Genomic DNA, 24,461 nt, shown 5'->3' with positions numbered 1-24,461 from the left:
GACGCCAAGGTCCACAGCTCGGACTAAGGAGGAGGCCCCGCTTCCCCTCCAGTGCAGCACAATGACCCGTACTCCCAGTGTTCGCTCAGCTACTCACTAGCTCAGGACAGCGTGGATGAGTCACCACTTGTCTATGGGGGGGATCTATTTCCTGGGTAAGGTATTCCAAAGCAGTGACATCTTCTGCTACTCTTTCTTTGCCCAGGAGAAAGTGAGCATCTCAAAGTATCTCAATCCTGCCTCCTCAGAGGTTCAAAGGGGCTTTACTCACACAATTTCACAATACAAATGTACTCAAGGCCCAACTCACTTTGGACCCCTAAGGCGGCGGGGGGGGGGGGGGGGCGGGGAGAGAAGCTATAAAACAAACTACTTCATTCCTATAAGGTAATGATGATGACCAATATTTTACTGGCCTTTAGGAGTTGAAAAGGCCTTTCATGGTTTTCATGGTTTCAGGTTTTGTGGCCCACTGATAAGGCAGATAGGAGAGGAATGAACTTTCTTGTGAACAAGAATAGCAAGAATCAGTCTCACAGCTGGGGAGTGGTGAGACTGGGATTCACCACCAGGCCTTCTGGGTCCAAGGTCAATGACTCCCCCCCCCGCCCCCCCTGAGGCCCTCTGGAGACCATCCAGGTGCCCACAGCGCCAGGCACGCAGTCCTGTGGCTCCCAGGCCTGAGTGGCGACTGCTCTCGCTGGGTTTGATGCAGCGCTTTATTGTGACCTATCTTATCTCAATAGGAAAAGGCAATTCAGGGGAAGAATTTCCTTGTCACGGTGCTCTGGGCTCTCCATTGTCCAGCTTTCTTAGCCCTGGTTCATCCCCTGGGTCTGACCATTACTCATATCCCTGGAGGCGCCTTATCAGGGCTGTCTAAGATATAGGACCTATTTTTTATTCAGTACCAGACAAACTGGAATCTGTCCATCTTTTGTGTCCTGACATCATCCCACAATTAGTCTGCTCTGAATCCAGCCACACTGGAAAGCTGCTTGAAAAGCAGCCTGCAGTAATCTGGTTGGTTCCTTCGCAAAGCCCTAAGGTTTCAGGGTCCTCCACTGGCGAGTATGATGAAAAGCCGTCTCCTGGTGGAGCTGACTGTGAGCGTCTTTACTCCTGTACCTTCTCCCCAACTTTTTACTTGGGAAAACTTCAAACCTACAGCAAAGTTGAAAGAATCCTCTAACGAACATACCTACTGTTCACCGAGATTCACTAGCTGTTCATTTCATCTCATTCACTTTATCTCTTTCTTTCCATATACATACACACCTGAAAAATATATATTCCTCACCTGCCTCAAGCCACTGAAAAGTTGCTGAGTCATAATGCTTCTCTCCTAAGTAGTGTGGCATGTGTATCCTAAGAATAGGGCATTCTCATTTGCAACTACGTGGATGGAACTGGAGGGTATTATGCTAAGTGAAATTAGTCAGAGAAAGACAAATATCATATGACTTCACTCATATGAGGACAAAACAGATGAACATAATGGAAGGGAAGCAAAAATAACATAAAAACAGGGAGATGGGACAAAGCATAACAGACTCATAAATATGGAGAACAAACTGAGGGTTGGTTACCCGAGGTGTTATCGGAGGGGGGATGGGCTAAATGGGTAAGGGGCATTAAGGAATCTACTCCTGGAATCATTGTTGCACTATATGCTAACTTGGATATAAATTAAAAAATAAATAATTAAAAAAAAAAGAATAGGGTGTTCTCCTATACAACCTAACACTATTGTCACTCTCAAAAAAAAAGAAACAATGTTAGCTAATATACTGTACGTATTGAAATTTCCTCAATTGCCCCAATAATGCCATATAGTGTCCCATCCCTCCCTTTAGACTCCTTTATACCAGTACAGCTTTCTAGTTCTTTTGTTTGGTTATTTTTTGTTTTGTTATGTTTTTGTCCTTCATGACATTTAAAAAAACCCAAAGTAATTGTTTTGCAGAATGTCCCACAATTTGGATTTGTCTGATTGTTTCCTCAAAAGTATATATAGGTTCCAATCAAAATACTGGACAAGACTATTTCACAGGTGATGTTGTATCCTGTTCAGGATATTGCACCAGGAGGGAAATGATGCCAAATTGTCTCATTTTGGTGATGTGAATGTGATTACTCGGTCAAAGTAACATCCTCCAGATTTTACCATTGTAAAGAAACCCATTTCTGCTTGTAATTCATAATTTGTGGGGTGATATTTGAGACCCTGTGAATATTCCCAATAACCTTCCACCTGATGCTTTTAGCATTTATTGAGATCCTTGCCTATCAATTATTATTATGGTGGATCACTTTGTCTTTACCTAATTAAAAAAAAATACATACTCACTATAGAAAAGGTGTAAAATACCAAAAAGTATAAGGGAAATATAATTTCTACATACACAGACAGAACAAGATAAAAATGCATGCACAACACACAGTACAGTTACACATGAATTTCCCCTTTTCCTAATGTTTATGCAGATTTGGGGGGGTAGCATACATTCATTTACAACTTTCTTTAGTTTATTTTGTCTAATTATATAATAGATATATACTAATTGAAAAAGTCTGTAAAGAACAAAAAAGCATTACAAATTATAAAATTCATTAACATATCCCGGGCAAAGTTACACATACATTTTCTTTTCCATATGCCTCTTTTCTTATTTATACTAAGAACTCTGAAAAAGTTCTGTCCTTTTAACTTTCCTGCCCTGCCTTTAAATAGCAACTAGGCTGTCATATTTTCCCAGGGGCTCTCTCCTGCTTACTTTCCTCAGTTTGGGAGTACTTACTATCTGGTCTCCCATTACATTACCTTTATCTGGTCTTGGGGGACATACTTGGCAATGAGCTGGATGGGAACAACAGCATCTGCTTGAGCCACAGGGTTTCTCTTGAAACAAGGATGTTTATGCTGCAAACTTTAAAGGACAGGGAATTTAGGGGGAGATATTTTTTAGTTGGGGGTGTATTTAACTGCTTCCACAGTGGAGAAGCCACTACTACAAGAATTCACATCATCCCTTTGCAATGGAAAGACTAAGAATGACTGATAAGGCTCTTCTGATCTTACTAGTGAATGATGTTCTTAAAATAATTGCTAAAAAGGGGGGCACCTGTGTGGCTTAGTCGGTTAGGCACCTGACTCTTGGTTTTTCACTCAGGTCATGATCTCACGGTTTGTTAAGTTTGAGCCCTATTGGGCTCCATGCTGATGGTGCAGAGCCTGCTTGGGATTCACTCTCTCCCTCTCTCTCTCAAAATAAATAAACCTAAAACTTTTTTAATTGCTAAAAAAAAAAAAAAAACAAAATAGCTCCTAACAGTGGCACACTCTCCTGTGTTCTACTACTTTTGTTACTTGAAATTGTCTTTTGTTAAGCTTTTATCTTAACCGTGTTAGAACTGGGAATCCTTGGGGCACCTGGGTGGCTCAGCTGGTTAAGCATCCAGCTCTTGGTTTTGTCTCAGGTCATGATCTCACTGTGAGACTGAGCCCTGTAGGATTCTCTCTCTCTCTCCTTTGTCCCTGCCCCTCTCCTTGCTTGCACATAGGCCACGCTCTCTCTCTCAAAATAAATAAATAAGCATTTAAAAAAAAAAAAAAGGTAAAACTGGTAGGAAGGACGGGAGGGAGGAATTGAAAATGGAAGAAAGGTGGAGGGGATGAGCAGGGCACTGTTACTTTTCTTCATAAACTTTTTGTTACAACCTGCTTCTTTTTTAAAAAACTGTGTATCCGCACTACCTTTCTTTCAAAAAATGTGTGTATTTAAAAACAAAGATGAGAGTGACTTACAGTACACCATAAAGGATGTCGAGTGGCCTCAACTACGCTAGGTACGGTAGAATAATCTTAGAACCATCCCTTTAAAACGCAAGCCGGGCGACTCGCACACCAGCCGCCGCTCAGGCCGACTGTCCCGACCGCAACCAGCCCGCGAGGCGGGAACCTGCGCGCCGTGCGGTGGGTGTAGAGTGCGCATGCGCCAGACCGCCCAGTTCCTCTCCTCCCGGAAGTGCCCCGCGGGTGGTTTGAGTGGTCCGCTGGACGCCGAGGGGTTGGCGGCTTCTCCGGTAAAGAGGTCCGCCGATAGGAACCGGGGTTAAGTTCTGGCAGGGCCAGCAGCGGTCCCGCACCTCCCCTCGTAGTCCTACGTTGCTTGAAGAGGGGCCAGCGCACCTGAACCCCATAGGGACTAAGCCCTGCTGCAGTCACAGCTGCAGACCCTGAGGACCCGGAAAGGAAGAGCCGGGAAAACCTCTGTCGTCAATGCCGGCAGCTGGTGGAAAATTTCCAACGGAATGGGGGTGGAGGGTATGATGAGTTCTCCAAGCAATGGATTAATTTGAAGTGAATCTGAAGGCACTTCAAGTGAACGCGCTGTTGAAGTGTCCAGCCCCAAAGGAGCAGTCCTGGATGCCTGGTGCTTGTTTAGCTTTCAGAGTTTGGTAAGGAAAAAGCAGATAAGATGTTCTCTAAGTCATTTGATTTCGCACCGTTTCTTGAACTTCTTTCTTGTTTAAGGTCGTCCCTCTCACCTGATGGTGACCTTTGGGGTAATATCGCACAGGATGTGTAAACTTGAAAAAGATCTTTGTCAACATTGCATTATAGCTTGGCTTGTTTCAAGGCAGAGCCGTCTCTGCTAAAGCATCACCCTGAACTTGGGGGGAAGGGGAACAATGAACAGTGTAAAGTCGGAGAGAGTGGAGCAATGCCCTCATGATTGAAAAATGTGGAGGATGATCAAGTAGGCACTGAAAAAGAAGTGGACAGAATCTTGGAAATATTTAGAAGTCAGTCTTGAGACACTCCTAAGACATCTCTAGCCTTTTCCTCAGTGATTGATACAGATCCCTTTTCTTGCACTGTGGAAAATATTTTTCATATATCCTTCAATATGAGAGATGGTTTAGCAAGAGTGAGCCTTGAGCCTGCCAATAATAGAGGCTCTTAGTATTAATAAACTAAATGAAGTCACCAGAATCCCCAAGTTTGGAAACAAGGTGTTAATAGTTTTTGGTTTTCAGTACTGGAAGGAACCTGCAAATAATAATTTTTTTTTTTTTTTTAATTTTTAGAGAGTGCATGAGCGGGGGATAGGAGCAGAGGGGGACACACACACACACACACACACACACACACACACACAGAATATTAAGCAGTCACCATGCTCAGTGTTGAGCTTGATGCGGGGCTCGATCCCATGACCCTGGGATCATGACTTTAGCCGAAATCAAGGATCAAGTGCTCAACGGAGCCATCCAGGTACCGTGGAATCTGCAAAATTTTTAAATGTCAAATGCTGTGATCTCTTCGTGTTATAGCATAGACAGATTTTATCTTAATTGGATAGCAAAACTCAAACAAAAGTATATATTATATAATGAAATCTATTTTCACAGTAAATCTGAAATTTGTCTTTATGTTTTAATATCTTTTTGAGAGTTTATAAAAATGCCAATCTTCTGTGGGAAACAAACTCACTGGCATATTCATAAAAGGGAATACAGGAAAGAAATCTGGCCTAACTTCCGTTTTACAAATGAGGAAACTGTGACCCAGAAAGGAAAATGACCAGGATCACACTTAATCAGATTTGGGAGCTAGAGCCCAGCCATGCTCCTTGGCTGAGTGCCTCTCCTTACTCTGTAGGAGGAGCTCATACCCCATTGTGACAAACATGACGTGAGTGTGGCATCAGATGTTGTTCAAAGATCTCTTCCTCATGCTAAAGTACTGGCAGGAGATAAGGAGACAGTGGTTCTTCAGGGTCTAGACAGGACTTTAAGAAAGTCTTAGTGATCAGAACTCTCCCTAAAGGATACAGACTTCTTTGGAATATAAAATGGTGAAATCTTTTTTGGACGGGGAGGAGCTTAAGTAAGGGCTAGCTAGTCAATTCTTAGGATTGTCAAAGGGATTCAAACTGCTGAAGTCCCTTCTGTCTGTGGAGCTGCTATTTTGGGTTACTCACTGCCTTTCACCACATAACTGGCCAGGAAGTATAGGGAGGAAGGGAACCAATCCCTCTTCAAGGTCTTCCTTTGAGTCAGGTATTGTGTTATGCATTTCATATATGTTGATTTACTTAGTGTTCACAACAAGCTTTGTAGATAGGTATTATTCTCAGTCTACCTCAGGTCACGAAGGTTAGGTGACCTGCTCCAAGCCACGCAGATAACAGGCAGCACCACTGAGACCATACTACACCATCTCTCATATCCGGATGAGTGGGCAGTTTGTCCCCTGTGTAGGTTACCCCTTGGTGAGTCTTCAGAGCAAGGAATTCCCATATCCTTCCGGTGTGACTAACAGTGCGGATGAAGCTACAGTGGAGGCCTGGGGCAGGGACACTCCTACTAGGAGAAAGGCATTTTGGCTGGCGCCTCTTCACAGAGGCTCCAGGGTTCCAGACCTTTGCATAACAGGCACGTTCTCGTTGAACAATGAGACCAAACTTTGCTTCCAACATTTTCAGTTTAATAGTTCACTCTGGGTGAAGAGACCTGGGATTCAGCTTTGAGGCAGGATTGGACCACAGCCATAGGAACTGGTTTGTGAAGGAAGCCTGGACGATGGGATCTAGGGAGACAGACGGCATCTGGGACTCAAGTAGTTTGTGCTGCTCAATCAGCAAGGCTGTTTTGACGTTCTTGGGTAAATGGCCACTTCCATCAGGATCCAGCCAGTTTCTGATGCTCCAGGGAGCACGGGCCAGTCTCCCCTTGAGAGAGGGAGGCTGTGCTACAGGCAGACTCCAGAGAAGATATCCTGCCCCTGTGCCTTATCTTTCTAAAGCTGAGCCCTCCTCCTGCCCTGCTGTTATCACTCAGATTAAATGTTCTCCATGTTCCTACTGTATCCATGACTACATTTCTGCTTCCTGAAAAGTTGTGGCCATAGATAGAAAAGCCTCACCAACCAGGTGTGGCCTACCTGAGGCATGTCCGTCACCTTCCTACTCTGGTATCAGTCATGGCTACCAATTAGCCACAGTTTTAAGTGCCAGCTCCCTAGGCTCCACGGCCTGGTTCCTTGCCAGCCTCTTCACCTTTTAGCCACTGTTGCACCACCCATTCTGGCCACATCAGACTCATCCTTCCTTGACGAGATTCCATCCTTCCTGGTGTCCAGTCCTCTGTAGGATTTCATCTGGAATGCTCTCCCCACCCCATCCCCCACTCAAATCTTCATCTTCTCTCAAAGAACAGCTTCTGTGGTTAAGATCACAAAGCAAAACTGGCTTTAGCAAACTCCATTACAAGACACCCAGGGATCAAAGCAGTTGGATAAAGGGGATAGAGTTCACTTCCAGCTTAGAAGGCACTCAGAGGATTAGTATCTCCACAGAGATCTATGGAACCAATCTGTTTCCCTGAGGCACTCTCTTCGTTGTGCTGGGATCTGCACTACTCCTTCGGAGAAACTGGGCAGCTGTGTGACTGAGTCACACAGGCTGCCAGGGGCCATCCTGGAGCAGAGCTGTGTTTCTCAGCATGTCTCCCAGTTCCCCCTTGTGGCTGGCTTTTGTGGCCGTGCTGGGATTCAGACATCTCTGTACTACACAGTGAGATGCCTCAACTCACTCAATCAGGATTTATTCACTCCAGTGTTCCTCCCACCTTGGCCCCATTCCCTCCCTCTTTTCCCCCTCCCATGATCACAGTATCAAAATAATCCTAAAACGGGATTGCTGTGCTTGAATTTGACACCTCCCACCATGCCTCCCACCCTCCACATGCTTTCATGTTAGCTCCTGAAGCAGACAGTCCCCCTCACCTGCAAACCCTGCCCAGCACACACCTTGCCAAGTTGGAGCAAGTGCTGGTATCTAAGGCAATTTGTTTTGCTTGCCCTTACAACACCACCGATCTTATAAACTTCTGGTTGACCAAGCAGTCCTACCTCTAGCTTCCAGAAGAAAACCCAAGTGGGTGACTGGAAGGGCAGGAGCCAGGTCCCATTAATACCAGGGATCATGTCTCAGATCTCCAGCACATGTTCCCACCCCTCTCGTCTCCTGGGCTTAGCCAGGTCTTGCAGAATGAGGCTGTACTGAGATCCAAACACATTAGCTATTTGTTAGATGTTCCTGTCACCTAGCAGATATTGAGAGTATGGCTGAATCTGAAAGGAAAGGGAAGAGCAGGTCCAATGCCCTTTAGATGAAGGTTTCTACTTTGAAGCAAGAGTGGTCTGTGAACTTCTGATCTTCAAAACAAACCACATGCCTGGGTCTGTCCACAGGACCCAAGGTCTTAGCTCCATTCTGAGCTGTGATGCAGACCAGCCAAGCTCAGTGACAGCTCCTGGTTCTTCGCTTTCACGGGCGGCCTCTGCGGAAGCTTAAATTCCCGCCATGGGTGTCACTGCAGGTTGATCCCTGCTCAGTTCCTGACACAGGCTTGACTAAGGGCTCTGAGCTGATGGGCTTGCTCCTGGTGTTACTCATCAGATGTCAAGACCACTGGCCCCATGGAGCACCTGTGCACCTGGGATCTGAGCATCTCCACGTTGTCTTTGTTCCCTTCAAGATTTACATCTTCAGGGTCCCACTGTGGAGAAAAGACACAAATGGTACCTTGGTGGAACAGACTCTTCCCATCTCTTACAATGCCCCACCCCAAACAATAGCTCCAGTCCTGGTTCTCATGACCCAGGCACAGACAAGGAGAAATAAGGACAGGTTAATCAGGCCTAACGGGACAAGTATAAGTTTAAATCAAGGAATTAATGGACAGCCACCCTGAACAGACCAGCCCCACTTCCCTTCCTACCCCCCTTTTCCATCTTTACTCTAGTGAGACTGAGTTATGTTCCTTTTATCCTGAGACTTCCCACCTCCATGCCTAACTCATTCCTGGAATAGACCATGCCTAACTCATTCCTGGAATAGACCAGGCAAATTCAACCCTTTCTTTATGGCCCAGGTAAGTACCTCCTCTTCCAGGAAGCTTACCCTGACTGCTTTCACCCATTGAGCTCACCCCCTTCTGTCTTTGTACTGCCCATACCCTTCATTTGCAGCTGAACATGCACAGCCCTGCCCTTTCTCTGGGCACCACCTTGTCCTTCCAGGGAAATGATGAACTTCTTAAGAGCAGGGCACCAGTTTGCGCTTGCTACCTGCCCCTCCTCCCACCATGCATTTCCTGTTAACTTGAGGCTCAGGAGACTTGTCCAAAACACTTAAAGCTTGATTCAGAATGGTGGTCACTGGCAGAGAATATTTCATTACTCTGATTCAGACAAGTATGGGAAAGGTTAGGAATAAAAGGTTAAAAACAGAGAAGCAGTCATAGCATTGAGGACACTGTTTGCAAAGTCCTCCTATTGTTCTCATGTGACAAATGACAGAACTTTGCACATGGCCAAGAGCAGGGAATCCTTGGTGAGTCTAGCCATGGGGGCAAGTGGGGGTTGGACTCAAATCCTCTTTCTGCCACTAACTTGCTTTCTCTTTCTTGGGCCTCAGTTTCTCCACGGGTAACCTGGAGTGTTGGATCAGTAACTACATATGATCTCTTTAGTTTCTGAGTTTCTATGACTAATGATTCTGAATGGCAAGGTTACATTTGACATTATTAAAAGACCCAGGAAATAATATAGGAAAGGATGTGTTAGCCTAGACCTGACTATCTGTTTGGACAAGAAAACATAGCCAGTCGTGGACATGCACTCCACGAAAAACACTCCACCAGCAGGTCAAACTTAAGCTGAATAAAACAGCCCAGTCCTTAGGGGTCCTGGATAAGGTCTGCAAGGCTCCCTGAGCCACTCTGGGCATCACTGAGAGAAATGCCCCCACCATGCCAGTTGTAAAATACAAAATGTGGCTTTGTTTTGAATAGAAAGGAAGAGCCCAATTCAATTAGTGATTTACTGATAACTGAGTTCTACTACTTGCTGAGTAAAAATAGTATCACGTTGGGGCACCTGGGTGGCTCAGTCAGTTAAGCGTCTAACTTCGGCTCAGGTCATGATCTCATGGTTTGTGAGTTCAAACCCAGCGTTGGGCTCTGTGCTGACAGCTCAGAGCCTGGAGCCTGTGTCTCCCTCTCTCTGCCCCTCCCCCGCTCACTCTGACTCTTTCCCTCTCTCAAAAATAAATAAACATTAAAAAAAATAATAATAATTTGAAAAATAGCATCATGTTAAAACAGCCACCTCATCCCCAGTGAGCCTGCAGGCCAGGGACTAAGCTGATCGGGTTGGTGCTGCTCGACCCCCAGTACCTGTTTGGGGCTCTGCCAGCCCTTCCAGTGCTAACTTCTTATTTACTTGTGGTTGCAGACTTGGGGGGACAGCAAGCAAATCCCAAGTTAAAGAGCCCCCCTGGCCCTTCAGCCTCTGTGGTACAGGTGCCGAGCAGTGGAAATAGGGGCCTGTTCCATTCTTTGAGGATGGATAGTATGCTTTTCAATATATGCTGTTTCCAAGCTGAGGCCCATGTTCTAGATCACAGTTCTCTGAGTGTGCTATGGATCAACCTTACCAGAAGCAGCCAGGATGCTCATTAGAAAGGGTGATGCCAGGCATCCTAGACCCTATCTGGTTTGGGAACTAAGGTTTAACATTTTACCAAGCTCCTTGCATGATTTTTAGCTGCCCTGATATTTCAGACCCTGGCTCCAGCTCCTGAAATGGCGTCTTAAGAGTTGTTCTTGCTACTTACTCCTGACCAATTCAGCTTCGGGAAAACAGAGCCACTTTGATCAAGTGCACTCTTTGAAGTGGGTTAAGCCTTTGAAAGCATTTTAAATCTCTTTCTTCTGAATCCCCAGAATAACGTGTTTCAAAATCTCACTTTAAGCAATAAAAAAACATTGCTGGAATCCAGGCATAAAGAAAATTTGAGCAAAAGATGATCTTACCAGAAATAATCCTGGGAGACGACATGCACAGGTGTTTGTCATAAAAACATGTGCTTATCTGTCCCTCGCAGGCAAGGGTGGCAGGGAGACGGCTGCCAGCTGCCCAAGGTGACAGTGTTGGGGAATGGTTATCTCCACCCCTGCAGCCACCCCCAGCACCGCCACCAATGGTAACCTACAGCTACTCCACTTGTCCATGGACCTTTGTTCCAAACCATGCTTCTCCTTGGGTTACACATCTTCGGAGTCCCTACCAGATGGTTTGGGCACAGCAGAAAGAACTCTGAACTGAGAGAGCCTGGAAAATCCCCTGATCCTCTGACTTGCCTCCGTTTTCATTCTTTCTTTAACTAAAGGAATGTGGCATGGGCCCGGCCATCCAAGGGGGGGGAGATAACAAAAACAGGAAATGGAATCAAGCCACAGGATGTCCCTTCTGGAATAGAGTATGATTGTCCATACCTGCTCCAAGTTTAAGGCTTCCCAATACTTCTGCTGCAGAATAAAAAAAAAGAGATGGAAAAAAAAAGTGTTGGAAGGATTTTGCCAGCATCACAGAGCAGAGCAGAGCTCAGCACCAGCACTGTCTGCTTGGTGAGCGAGGAGGCAGGCCCTTCAGTGATCTGGAGGCAGAGGAAAAGCTGACTTCAGCAAGCAGAAAGGCAGCAGCTATGGTGGCTACAATTTAGCTAAATGATCAACAGGATAATTGTGATAATTAGGAAGGGCTGCAGGTCCTTGGAAAAATTATACAGATTTAAAAATTACTATTATTAGGAATTATTATCAGGCATAATAATAAATCTTCCATTTATTAACCACATGGCTGAGATGAGTCAACTCAAACCCATAAAACTAAAAGAGATGCAAATAAAATCCCCACCTCAAAAATACAGGACATTTGCTACCAGCCAAGATTCACTTTTAATCAGCCTTTACTGCATGGGTGGTTCCACCCCAAGGCTCAAACATGCCTGACTCGGGTTCTTGAAGGGTGGTGTGACCGTCCGCTCTGGTTTGTCTGGCACCTCACGCAGTGCCTGGGAGACGTGTGTTTCTGACATAGAGCGCTTATGAACCTACAGACGTCTGTCGTACCGATCTGTCAATGTCTGTCAAATTGAATAGCTGCCAACCTGCACAGTCCACAGGACTTGCCATTGTTGTCTCACATTAAGACAAATCCTCCGGCACAAAAACAGACACTCAGATCAATGGAACAGAGGAGAGAACCCAGAAATGGACCCACAAACATGGCGAACTAATGTTTGACAAAGCAGGAAAGAATATCCAATGGAATAAAGACAGTCTCTTCAGCAAGTGGTGCTGGGAAAACTGGACAGCGACATGCAGAAGAATGAACCCGGGCCACTTGCTTACACCAGACACAAAAATAAACTCAAAATGGATGAAAGACCTCAATGTAAGACAGGAAGCCATCAAAATCCTCGAGGAGAGAGCAGGCTAAAACCTCTTTGATCTTGGCGGCAGCAACTTCTTACTCAACACGTCTCCAGAGGCAAGGGAAACAAAAGCAAAAATGAACTACTGGGACCTCATCAAAATAAAAAGCTTCTGCACAGCGAAGGAAACAGCAAAACTAAAAGGCAACTGACGGAATGGGAGAAGATATTTGCAAATGACATATCAGATAAAGGGTTAGTATCCAAAATCTATAAAGAACTTATCAAACTCAACACACAAAACACAAAAAATCCAGTGAATAAATGGGCAAAAGACATGAATAGACACTTCTCCAAAGAAGACATCCAGACGGCAAACTGACACATGAAAAAATGCTCAACATCACTCATCATCCAGGAAGCACAAATCAAAACCACAATGAGATACCATGAATGGCTAACATTAATAACTCAGGCAACAACAGATGTTGGTAAGGATGCGGGGAGAGAGGATCTCTTTTGCACTGCTGGTGGGAATGCAAACCAATGCAGCCACTCTGGAAAACAGTATAGAGGTTCCTCAAAAAAATTAAAAATAGAACTACCCTATGACCCAGCAATTGCACTACTAGGTATTTATCCAAGAGACACAGTTGTGCTATTTTGAAGGGACACATGCACCCCCATGTTTATAGCAGCACTATCAACAATAGCCAAAGTATGGAAAGAGCCCAATGTCCATCGATGGATGAATGGATAAAGAAGATGTGGTATTTATATACAATGGAGTATTACCTGGCAATCAAAAAGAATGAAATCTTGCCATTTGCTACTATGCGGATGGAACTAGAGGGTATTATGTGAAGCGAAATTAGTTAGAGAAAGACAAATATCATATGACTTCACTCATATGAGGACTTTAAGACACAGAACAGATGAACACAAGGGAAGGGAAGCAAAAATAATATAAAAACTGGGAGGGGGACAAAACATAAGAGACTCTTAAATATGGAGAACAGAGGATTACCAGAGGGGTTGTGGGAGGGAGGATGGGCTAAATGGGTAAGGGGCATTAAGGAATCTACTCCTGAAATCATTGTTGCACTATATGCTAATTTGGATGTAAATTTTAAAAAATTTTTAAAAAGCCTCTACTGTTCAATTATTTTAAATTTCCGTTTAAAAGATTTGTTTTAAATGTAAAATATTTTTAAGAATTATTTTTAATTAAAAATCCAACACTTTTTAAAACATTTTTTTTAATGTTTATTCATTTTTGAGAGGGAGACAGAGCATGAATGGGGGAAGGGCAGAGAGCGAGAGAGAGAGAGAGACAGAATCTGAAGCAGAATCCAGGCTCTGAGCTGTCAGCACAGACGTGGGGCTCAAACTCACGAACCATGGGATCATGACCTGAGCCGAAGTCGGACACTTAACCGACTGAGCCACCCAGGTACCCCAGACCCAACACTTTAAAAAAAAGTAATCTGTGTGTCCAATGTGGGGCTCAAACTCACAACCCCGAGATCAAGAGTTTGCATGCTTTACCTACTGAGCCAGCCAGGTGCCCCTTAAATCTCCATTTCAAACAAGTTTTTAGGGGCACCTGGGTGGCTCAGTTGGTTGAGCATCGGACTCTTGATTTTAGCTCGGGTCATCATTTCATGGTTCGAGGGACTGAGCCCCTCATATAGCTCTGCACTGACAGCATGGAGCCTGCTTGGGATTCTCTCTCCTTCTCTCTCTCTGCCCCCCTTCTGCTCATTCTCTCTCTCTCTCTCTCTCTCAGAATAAATAAACATTAAAAGGGCACCTGGGTGGCTCAGTCAGTTGAGCAACCTACTTGGGCTCAGGTCATGATCTCACGGTTTGCAGGTTCGAGCCCTGTGTTGGGCCTTGTGCTGACAGCTCAGAGCCTGGAGCCTGCTTCGGATTCTGTGTCTCCCTCTCTCTCTGCCCTTCCCTGCTCATTCTCTGTCTCTGTCTCTCTCTAAAAGATAAACATTAAAAAAAGTATACATACAAATTTTTAATTGTACATTTTTCAGTCATACATCAACAAAAGAATGTCCGATGAACACCCATGGACATACCTTATTTGCTCTAGCTCCCCAATTTTTTTATTTGTGTAAATATTTTTAAATAAATGATTTAATCTGTAAATATTTTAGTATGTCTCTCATAGATAAGGACATTTTAAAAAAGTGTTTATTTATTTATTTTGAGGGAGAGAGAGTGTGCAAGTAGGATAGGGGCAGAGAGAGAGGGAGAGAGAGAGAATCCCAAGCAGACTCTGCACAGCAGAGCCGGATGCGGGGCTCGAACTCATGAACTGTGAGATCATGACCTGAGCTGAAATCAAGAGTTGGCAACTCAACTGACTGAGCCACCTACGTGCCGCATGGACATTTTTAAAAAAATCCTAAGAACAGTGCCATTATTAGACTTAACAAAATTAGTGATAATTCCATAGTATTCATCTTTTAATGACATCCTGCTGGGGGAGGGAGACATAAACTGAAAAAAAAAAAAACTACAGGACTAATTGGAAAAGATATGAAATCACAAAAAAAATGACAGTTCTACACACACTGCAAACGACAGAAATGTTGGTGAGAATGTAGTGGTTGAAAAGTGAAGTAACTTTTACAAATGCAACCGAACTAAAGAGACAAAAGAAAAGATGCTAACTTTCACCTTTCTTTAGAAAATACAGACGTTCATGCAAAAACAGCAACAGTAATCTGATGTTACCACAGTGAGTAGCTGTTTTGTTTGTTAAAAAAATTATTAAATGCAATGTGCTACACTGAAAGAGAATAAGAATATTAATTGAAAAACTGGTGACATCCAAATAAAGTCTCTAGTTTAGATGATAGTAATGTACTAGTGTTAATTACTCAGTTTTGATATTAACGTTATAAGAAAACAGGTGAAGGCACACAGGAACTTTCTGTACTACCTTTGCAACTTTTCTGTAAATATAAAATTATTTCAAAATAAAAAAACTTTATTTAAAGTCAAGCAAATAAATAAGCAAACAACTAAACAGGCTTACGTGTCCCTCAAATGGATAAGAAACCTTGAAACTTCCTTTCCAAATCTTCAGCATCATAATCTAAAATTTAAGAACCCTGCCCTCTAGTGGAAGTAGGAGAAGTTCCTTTTTTAAGCCAACGATGATAACGTGCCTAAGGAGTGCAATTAACCCAAATCTTGGTAACTGAGATCTCTCTCCATGCCCGTAAAAGTAAAAATAAAATAACATTTTTTTAATCCTTTCTTAATTTCAAGAGCAAAATGTGTTAATTTTTGTACAGATTTTTCTTCAAAAACAGAATGATTCTCGCCCATGAATTTTACCCCAAGAAAAAGCCTCCATCCATGAACAGTTCTTGATTAGCCCTCTGAAATACAAACACATACACACACAAACCAAAATGTGCCAATGGCTTTTCTCCCTTGAGTATTACCACAGATCTTTAAATTGTCTTTAGGACCATGATTCTATCACCTCCATGAACCACACAGCACGTAATATTTCAACTCAGCTCATTTCTAAAGGCACACTTCTTTCTGCTTCTGAAACCAAGAGGCAACCTGTAGCCCCTGTTTACCAAGCACGCAGTATATTTTCCTTTGCTCCTGAAGGCTTTTAGGAAACCATTGAGGAAACAGGGTCACTTTCCAGGATTACATTTTAGACCGTGTCATCTTACATTTAGGGAGAAGCGACTTTTCCCAAGACTGGGGAGGTGACATGGTGTTGGACTCAGGACAGATCATAAAATTTTTTGCTTCCTCTGACTATACAATGTTAAAACTGGCCAGGCACACACCAGCTACGATTCTCTCCCAGAATTCACTAAGTGGATTTCCTTTTGACCTGGAGCCTTTACAGACTTTAAAACAATTACTGGGGGCGCCTGGGTGGCGCAGTCGGTTAAGCGTCCGACTTCAGCCAGGTCACGATCTCATGGTCCGTGAGTTCGAGCCCCGTGTCAGGCTCTGGGCTGATGGCTCAGAGCCTGGAGCCTGTTTCCGATTCTGTGTCTCCCTCTCTCTCTGCCCCTCCCCCGTTCATGCTCTGTCTCTCTCTGTCCCAAAAATAAATAAACGTTGAAAAAAAAAATTAAAAAAAAAAAAACAATTACTGTATGCTTCAAAATTGCACCCTTCCTATTTCTCTAGTTCATTAAGCAGTTCCATAGCACTTACCCCAGATCGAGCAGGGATTCACTTCCCCACGTGTTCTTTCCTCCTCTCTACCTGCCCTCTCTGCCTGCCCTTCTTTCCCAGCTGTTGTGGGGAAGATGGAATGGGGGATGGGAAAATGCTTCACAGGCCATGAAGTCTGTATGCAAGAGCTGGGCTTCTATAGAAAGTGTCCCCCCCCCCAACACCCCCCTTGTTACTGGTGGCTCTGGGTCGTTTAACCGCTCAACCTCTCCTTGTTGGGGGCTGAACGGGCCCATTATAAACTGGATCAGCGAGAGAATTCTGACCTACAGCGGGCTGGTTTCTTTTACAAAGACGACAGACAGCTTCACGTCAGGGACATTCTGAGGCTGGGACAAAGGGGCCGAGACAGAGAAGTCCTGTGTATTAAAACAGTGGGCTGCAGGGTTAGGCAGGTGCACCTCCAAACTCCAGCCACAAGGAGAGACAAACACTGTATTTAGGTCAATTCCCAGTGGGAAGGCCTTGGCAGCCTTGGCTTCTATTCCTGATTTTTTTTTTAACCATTTTTTTCCAGTTTTATTGAGATAGAATTGACACATGTGACAAACAGTGTGTTCCTCACTGTTTGCAGTAAATGTTGTTCAGATGCTTCCCTGAAAAACCGAAGTGGTCTAGGGAAGGGCCAGAGTGGGCATGATCAAGGCTGATTCAGGAGCACAGGACACCGAGAGGTGCCTGAGTGGCTCAGTTGGTCAAGTGTCTGACTTCGGCTCAGGCCATGATCTCACAACAACAACAACAACAGGGGCGACGGTGTGGCTCAGTCGGTTAAGCGTCTGACTTCAGCTCAGGTCATGATCTCACTGCTCATGAGTTCGAGCCCCGCGTCAGGCTCTGTGCTGACAGCTCAGAGCCTAGAGCCTGCTTCTGATTCTATGTCTCCCCCTCTCTGTCTGCCCCTCTCCCGCTCACACTCTGTCTCTTTCTCTCAAAAATAAATAAACGTTAAAAAAAATTAAAAATAAAATAATAAAAACAACAAAACCCCCAAAACACAGGATACCCAGTAAACGTGAATTTCAGATCACAAATAATGTTTTAGAATAAGTGTGTCTATCTGAAATTCAAACTTCACTGTACATCTTGTGTTTTTTGTCTGCTAAATCTAGCAACTGTACTCAGGAATACAGGAAAGGCTTCCTGGAGGGAGCGGGATTTAGCCAGGGCCTTGAAAGGCGGGAGGAGAAGCAGAGGAACGCAGAGAAGAACTTGGGAGCTGGCCCAGGCCAGCAGGTGAAGTGTGCCGGACTTACACTATAAGCAGGAAGAAGCCACAAAGGCCTTAGGGCAGGGCGGGCATGGGGCGGGGGTCCAGTGTTGCAAGGATCCCGGCAGGACAGCAATGGAAGGAGGAGAATGGAGACAGGAGGCAGTTAGGAGTGCCTGCGCTGGTCCCGGTGGAAGTGGAAGGCTCTTTCCTGGACTTCGGGGCCAGAGGAAGTTTTCCGAGGGCGGCAGCGAGGCAGACCCAGCAGCCCGAGCGGCTGTGCTATCATGATACTTTTAACAGGTTTGACTCTTGTTTTCCCGATGGAAGCCTTCCTACTTCCAGGAAGTGACTCGGCACTGCTAGCCTCTACTTGCGTCCCCTCCACAAAGACACTCTTACACTTAAGGGCATGGTGCTAAGTGGCACCTTCAAGACGGACCGGTCCAAAGCTGGGGTTGCAGGGTGAGCATCTATGGGAACGGTGCTCTTCACCTCACAACCTTGTCGGAGCCTTACCACCCTCCCTGCAGTCATTATCTCCACCTTCAGAGAAGGGCCAGAGGAATGAAGGAGTGCTGCCCAATTCCACGGCCTTAAGAGTGCATATCCGAGCCCACCCCCAGCCTGCTTCCCACGACGCTATGTGGAGCACCTCTGGAAGTCTTGCAAAGCACCAGTTGCACCCATTTGATCTTCCCAATCACCCTGCAACACAGGTAGGGCAAGTCTCAGGATACCTATGTACAGGAGAAGCTAAAACTCAGGAGGTCCGGTGCAGGCCCAAGGCTGCAGGTCAAAAGCCCCCGAGCCTGTGTGGTTCCTGGGTCAGGGCTGGGTCTCCTCCACAGCCTGTCTCCCTTTGGGGGCCTTCCGGGGAGCCTCTCTGCTCACCCCGGGGAAACCAGGTAACTGACCACACATTTCAGGAAGTATTGTTTCTCACTGCCTCACTGCAGGTGGCGCCCCCCTCTGGGAAAGACCCAGATGCATGGAGGGTGTAAAACCACATCCTGGACTTGATTTTTTTTTATTATTATTTTTTTAATGTTTATTTATTTTTGAGAGAGAGAGACACACACAGAGTATGAGCAGGGGAGGGGCAGAGAGAAAGGGAGACACAGAATCCGAAGCAGGCTCCAGGCTCTGAGCTGTCAGCAGAGAGCCCGACGTGGGGCTTGAACTCACAAATCGTGAGATCATGACCTGGGCCGAAGTCAGAAGCTTAACCGACTGAGCCACCCAGGTGCCCCCTCCTGGACTTGATTTTGACCTTTGGTACCTATTTCTGGCGTCTTTCATATTTGTATGTATTTTCTTCTAAAGTTAGCACTTTTCTAGCCTACATAAATATATATTTATAAAAATATATGTAATAAATGTGTACACAAATATAAATGTATATATAATAAATATATATTTAAAATCTTTATTTAAGTATATTCTATTACATATATAACTATATGTCATATATATATATGTATATATAGATAGATAGATAGATAGATAATCTTTTTCCTTAAAAGAATGACTTGGATTTAAAAATGGCAAACATCCAAAGGAATGTGTCCTCGTTCCTGGTGCAAAGGCAGGGTTTGGAGAGGGAACGAGCAATCTTGGTTGTCAAGAGACTTAGGCACAGAATTAGCAGGAACACACAAGGACCTGACCTTCTTCAGAGACAGCAGTCTGTGTTTGGCCCTCTTCTCATCCTCCACACATGTACACACAACACAGACTTTGTTCCATAGACAGAAACAGCCTTCTTGCAAAATTTCTACAAAGCTTCTTCCACCAGGTCTATGGCATTGCTAGGAAGCACAGCAGGGAGAAATGACTAAGCACTCTCGCATCACAAAGCTGGACTCAAATCTTTGCTTGCATCCCAGAGGCAGAAAGAAAAAGAAAAAGCCTTTAAAAAGCACAGGAACGGTTTCAACGCTGGAAGAAAGTCCACCCGGCGCTCAGCACACAGGTGCTGGCTGTCCCGGAAAGCGAGAAGGCCACTCTGGAAAGCCCTGAGTGGGGCTGGAGGGCTGTTCTGCGGGCTGAGCTGGGGCAGGTGACTTTATAAACATACATTCTTTTTAGCATGGGCAAAAGCCTTCATTTCCATTTGCCTAATTTATCTTGTTAATGTGTATTTATTTATTTGGGGTGGGGGGAGCAGGGAGAGAGGGAGAGAGAATCCCAAGCAGGCTCTGTGCTGTTGGCACAGAGCCCAGCATAGGGCTCAATCCCACGAACCATGAGACCATGACCTGAGCCAAGACCAAGAGTAAGATGCTCATCTGACTGAGCCACCCAGGAGTCCCCCATTTGCCTAATTTAAAAGTGTGACCCTGTCCCCTTGGAACTTATTTAGTTTGAAAAACATGGATGTCTAAAAAGATAGAGATACCAGAAGGGAGAAGGACAAGGACCACAAATCACAGAAGGGCATAAACCTGCCGCCAAGACCAACTTCCCAACGGTTCAAGGTCACTGTCTAATCCTTACCTCAGCTTTTGCTGCCCTGGTTTCCACAGAGCAAATACTGCCTCTGGGTCTCCCCAGCCCCTCCCTGACTCACTGACTTAACTGTCCTTTCTTCTCACTGAACACACTTTGCCCTCAGGCTCATTCTTTCCCCTTGAACCTTGGATTTCTGCCAAGGCCGCTGGATCCAGGCTGCCAAGCCACGTGCGCTGGGTGTCCTACAGATTCTGAGACTGGATCCAAGAAATAAACAACACCGAGTGACATGGGGATACACGGACCCCAAAGGGTCCTCAGTCTGGTGCAGAATTGCTCCCTCAAAACCCAGCTCTTAATGGCTCACTGTGTTCTGGAATCGAGGGGCAGAGGAAGGTGAAGGTGGCTCAGGCCCCACTCCTAAAAAGCTCATGCCCAGCCTGGCCGGGGGACAAGCCGCTACAGCTCACCAGATGACACGGCGAACAATGGAAGTTGTGTAAGAGAGTCGTGTGTGCTCTGGCACCCAAGGGAAAGAGCCATTAATCTTGTGTGTGTGTGTGTGTGTGTGTGTGTGTGTGTGTGAGAGAGAGAGAGAGAGAGAGAGAGAGAGAGAGACAGAGTTTGGCGGGATGGAAGTAACTTCACACAGCAGGTGGCATCTGAGTAGGATTCTGACATATGGAAAGAGAAACTGACACACGGGCCAGGGAAAACCCCAGGAAGAAAGGCCCAGAGGCCTGGGTACAGGGAACAGTCCATGGCCAAGGTGGACAGCTAGGGCAGTGGGGAGGGGTGGGTGGGCAAGGCACATAAGGCTGGGGTAGTTGTGAAAGGTCTAGAACCTCACATTAACCAATCGGGACTTTATCCCACAGATCAGTGGCTCTGAGTCTTTTGGATTTGGGGTTTCACAACGAGTTCAAGAAGTTTGGGGGCTTATCCAAGATGGCGAAGCGGCTGTTTTGCAAAATAAAGCTATTAAAACTAACACCAACCCCCCCTTAGTATTATCATCATTTTATAAAAGGGCATTTGAACTCCAAAATAGTAGAAAGCAAACCCAGGGTGAAGGGCTGTCCTCCTTCCCCCACCCAACCCCTGCCAAAAGACAGCAGACACTCTCCTGTTGACATCATGTGCCTACTACCCTGTCCTTGCTCTCATTTTCCACAACACGAAACTTCCTCACAGAACAGAGCTGGGAGCCACAGCTGGGGGACAGGCAGTGACCCAAGAGCTCGGACCAGGGAGTTACACCTGTCGCTGGCATCCAAAATATGACATGTGTCTTGCTCACAGATCCAAAAACTCAAAATGATGACAGTGCCAGGCATGGTGTCCACCACAGGGCTCCTGTGTATGACCCTGAGGACACCGCAGGTGTAGCTGCTGCTCCTCTCTGGAAGGGATGCTCCACGGTCAAATGGGTTTGGGGAACACCCAGACTCTAATAAACGTTAATTACGTGTGTGTTTATTTCTGTAAGACCTGAACGTGCGGGTGACTCTTTAAGATGGGACCGTGAGGGGCGCCTGGGTGGCTCAGTTGGTTAAGCGTCCGACTTCAGCTCAGGTCACGATCTCACGGTCCGTGAGTTCGAGCCCCGCGTCGGGCTCTGGGCTGATGATGGCCCAGAGCCTGGAGCCTGCTTCCGATTCTGTGTCTCCCTCTCTCTCTGACCCCCCCCCGTTCATGCTCTGTCTCTCTCTGTCTCAAAAATAAATAAATGTTAAAAAAAAATATTAAAAAAAAAAAATAAGATGGGACCGTGACATGCAGTGCTTCCCTGACTCATTTGACCGTGGAAACCTCTTCTCAACACACCCCGCGTGGGCGCTGCCCCATGCACGCCCCTTCACTGTTTGGCAGGTGGGAGGCCAGCGTGGGCGGATTAGGGCACAGCAGCTCGAGCACCGTGGAAGCCCCGGCAAGTGTCAGTGAAGGACAAGCCATGCACCTGGCGGGCAGCAGCGTGTGAGTACCTCAAGGTCGGAGTTGATGGAGGAGACTTCGCAGGAGCTGCTGGAAGACACGCGGGCCCGGATGACCTGAACGGGAGGGTAAGAGGGCGGCTCCTGCAGGTTCGCGTCTCCAGGGTTCATCTGTCCATCGCCAGGCAGCCGGGTGGTGCTGCAGCCTGCCTGCAGGGTGTGTGGGCAAAGGGCAGGCAGGGAGACTTAGTCTACTTTATTTCTGAACTGTCGAAGCATTCACATACACTGGTGTTTAGAAGGTACCAAAGGGTGGCTGAGTCGGATGAGCTCAGACTCTTGATTTGGGCTCAGGTCATGATATCCTGGTTCATGGGATCGAGCCCTGCATCTGGCTCTGTGCTGGCAGTGCAGAGCCTGCTTGGGATTCTCTCTCTCCCCCCTCTCTCTCAAAATAAATAAATGAACATTTATGTTTTTTTAAAGGTACAAAAGGGTGTAGAATGCGAGGTCCGCTCCCACCTGAATTCCCCAGGCACCCAGTTCTCCCCAGGGGCAACCAACGCTCAGTTTCTTGTGTATCTGTCCAGATAGTCCATACATAACCTATCGAATGCAGATATATGACTTCCCTAGTTCTACAAAGGCTGCCAGCACATCTACACTCTCCTATGCACCTTTCTTTTTCTCACTTAACAATGTGTCCTAGAGATAGCTCTAGAGCAGAGGCTTTTGTTTTTCTTTTTGTTTCTTTTGTGGCATCATGTAAGTGTTCACAATCTGTTTAACCTGTCCTCAAACTGATGGACATTGAAGGCATTTCCAGTCTCATGCTTGTTTGCTTGGCTGTTTTTTTTTTTTTTTCCGAGAGAGACAGAGTGCAAGTGAGGTAGGGGCAGAGAGAGAGGGAGACATAGAATCTGAAGCAGACTCCAGGCTCTGAGCTGTCAGCACAGAGCCCGACGCAGGGTTCCAACCCACAGACCGTGAGTTAATGACCTGAGCAGAAGTTGGATGCTTAAGCAACTGAGCCACCCAGGAGCCCTCCAATCTCTTGCTTTTACAACACTGACTGCAATAAATTATACCGTACACCCAAGGTTTCAGGGTTTTTAAAGGACCAATTTCTAGAAGTGGAATTGCTGGATCAGAGGATACGTGCATTTGTAATTTGGATAGCAACTGCCAAAATGCACTGCATGGGTTCATACCCACCAACAGGTGGGGAGGTTAAAGGGAGGAAGAGATTTACAAGATTTGTATCTATCACCTATCTATCTGTCTGTCTATCCATCCATCCATCCATCCATCTGCCCATCCCTCCACCATCCATCTGTCCATCCATCCATCCATCCATCCATCTCAGAGAGAACTTCCCCCACAGAGCTCCTGGGGGCTGTCAGAGCTCCTGGAAGCTCTGTTGGCCAGGGTTTCAGAGTGGGCAGGATTTGGGTCGTTCCACTGACACATCACAGGGCAACAGCCTGCCTTCTGGATCCACATCTTCCACAATGAAGCACATGCCAAGGTATGTATCTAGCGAAGGGGGTGGTAATCCCTGCCTTGCCTCATTTGAAGGGGTGTCACAGGGCTCAGATGTAATGCCCTGGACACATGAGAATGGCTACTCGTACTGGGCCCCAAACCACATGGGGCTCTAGCCCTGGATGGGTTAAGTACACAGTTTCACACGAGAGTTGGCTAGACAGGCTAGGGGGTGGGGGGCATGGGCCTCCCAGGCAACATCAACGATAGATTCTTTTTTTTTTTTTAATTTTTTTTTAAGTTTATTTATTTTTGAAACAGAGAGAGACAGAGCATGAATGGGGGAGGGTCAGAGAGAGAGGGAGACACAGAATCAGAAGCAGGCTCCAGGCTCTGAGCTGTTAGCACAGAGCCCGATGCGGGGCTGAAACTCACAGACTGCGAGATCGTGACCTGAGCTGAAGTCGGACGCTTAACCAACTGAGCCACCCAGGCGCCCCCATCAACGATAGATTCTATAAATTCCTCAGGGCCCGACCAAGTCTGAATCAAGAGGGAAAATGGAGTTTTCAGATGCTCCAAGCCATTGATCCCCAGGACCCCAAGGTCCTTAGCCCCTCAGCTCAGCTGAACCCAGCTGCATCTTCTAGAATACCCTTCCTTAGGACAGTGCCCAGTGCCCAGGGGGGCCTGCTGAGCAGACAATAAGTGCCCCTGCGGTCCTTGTTGTCCACTTCCAGGTGGCTGTGCAGATGGGACATACATCAATGCACTTGCCAACAGGGGACCTATTTCACCACAACCTTGCCCACTGGGCAAGGTTTTTTTCTCATGAAAAAAAAAGGA

General features: G+C 46.0%; 1 protein-coding gene across 3 annotated transcripts in view; it reads right to left on the bottom strand.

Annotated features, from left to right (window-relative positions):
- Nucleotides 1-6,474: 6,474 nt before the first annotated feature.
- Nucleotides 6,475-24,461, bottom strand: part of TMEM44 (transmembrane protein 44) — a 36,572-nt gene continuing 18,585 nt past the window's right edge. For 2 of the 3 annotated variants that reach the window (XM_043594556.1, XM_043594554.1), the window contains 3 exons: nucleotides 22,182-22,340; nucleotides 11,353-11,385; nucleotides 6,475-8,571 (listed from right to left, as the gene is read on the bottom strand). In XM_043594556.1, the coding sequence (XP_043450491.1) occupies nucleotides 8,461-8,571; nucleotides 11,353-11,385; nucleotides 22,182-22,340 (303 nt within the window). In that variant the 3' untranslated portion in view covers nucleotides 6,475-8,460. The remainder of the gene's footprint in view (nucleotides 8,572-11,352; nucleotides 11,386-22,181; nucleotides 22,341-24,461) is intronic. The other variant, XM_043594555.1, reaches the window with a different exon arrangement.

Source organism: Prionailurus bengalensis, chromosome C2, assembly GCF_016509475.1.
Source record: "Prionailurus bengalensis isolate Pbe53 chromosome C2, Fcat_Pben_1.1_paternal_pri, whole genome shotgun sequence".
Taxonomy (NCBI): Eukaryota; Metazoa; Chordata; class Mammalia; order Carnivora; family Felidae; genus Prionailurus; species Prionailurus bengalensis.
This window is presented reverse-complemented; position numbering and strand designations above follow the sequence as displayed.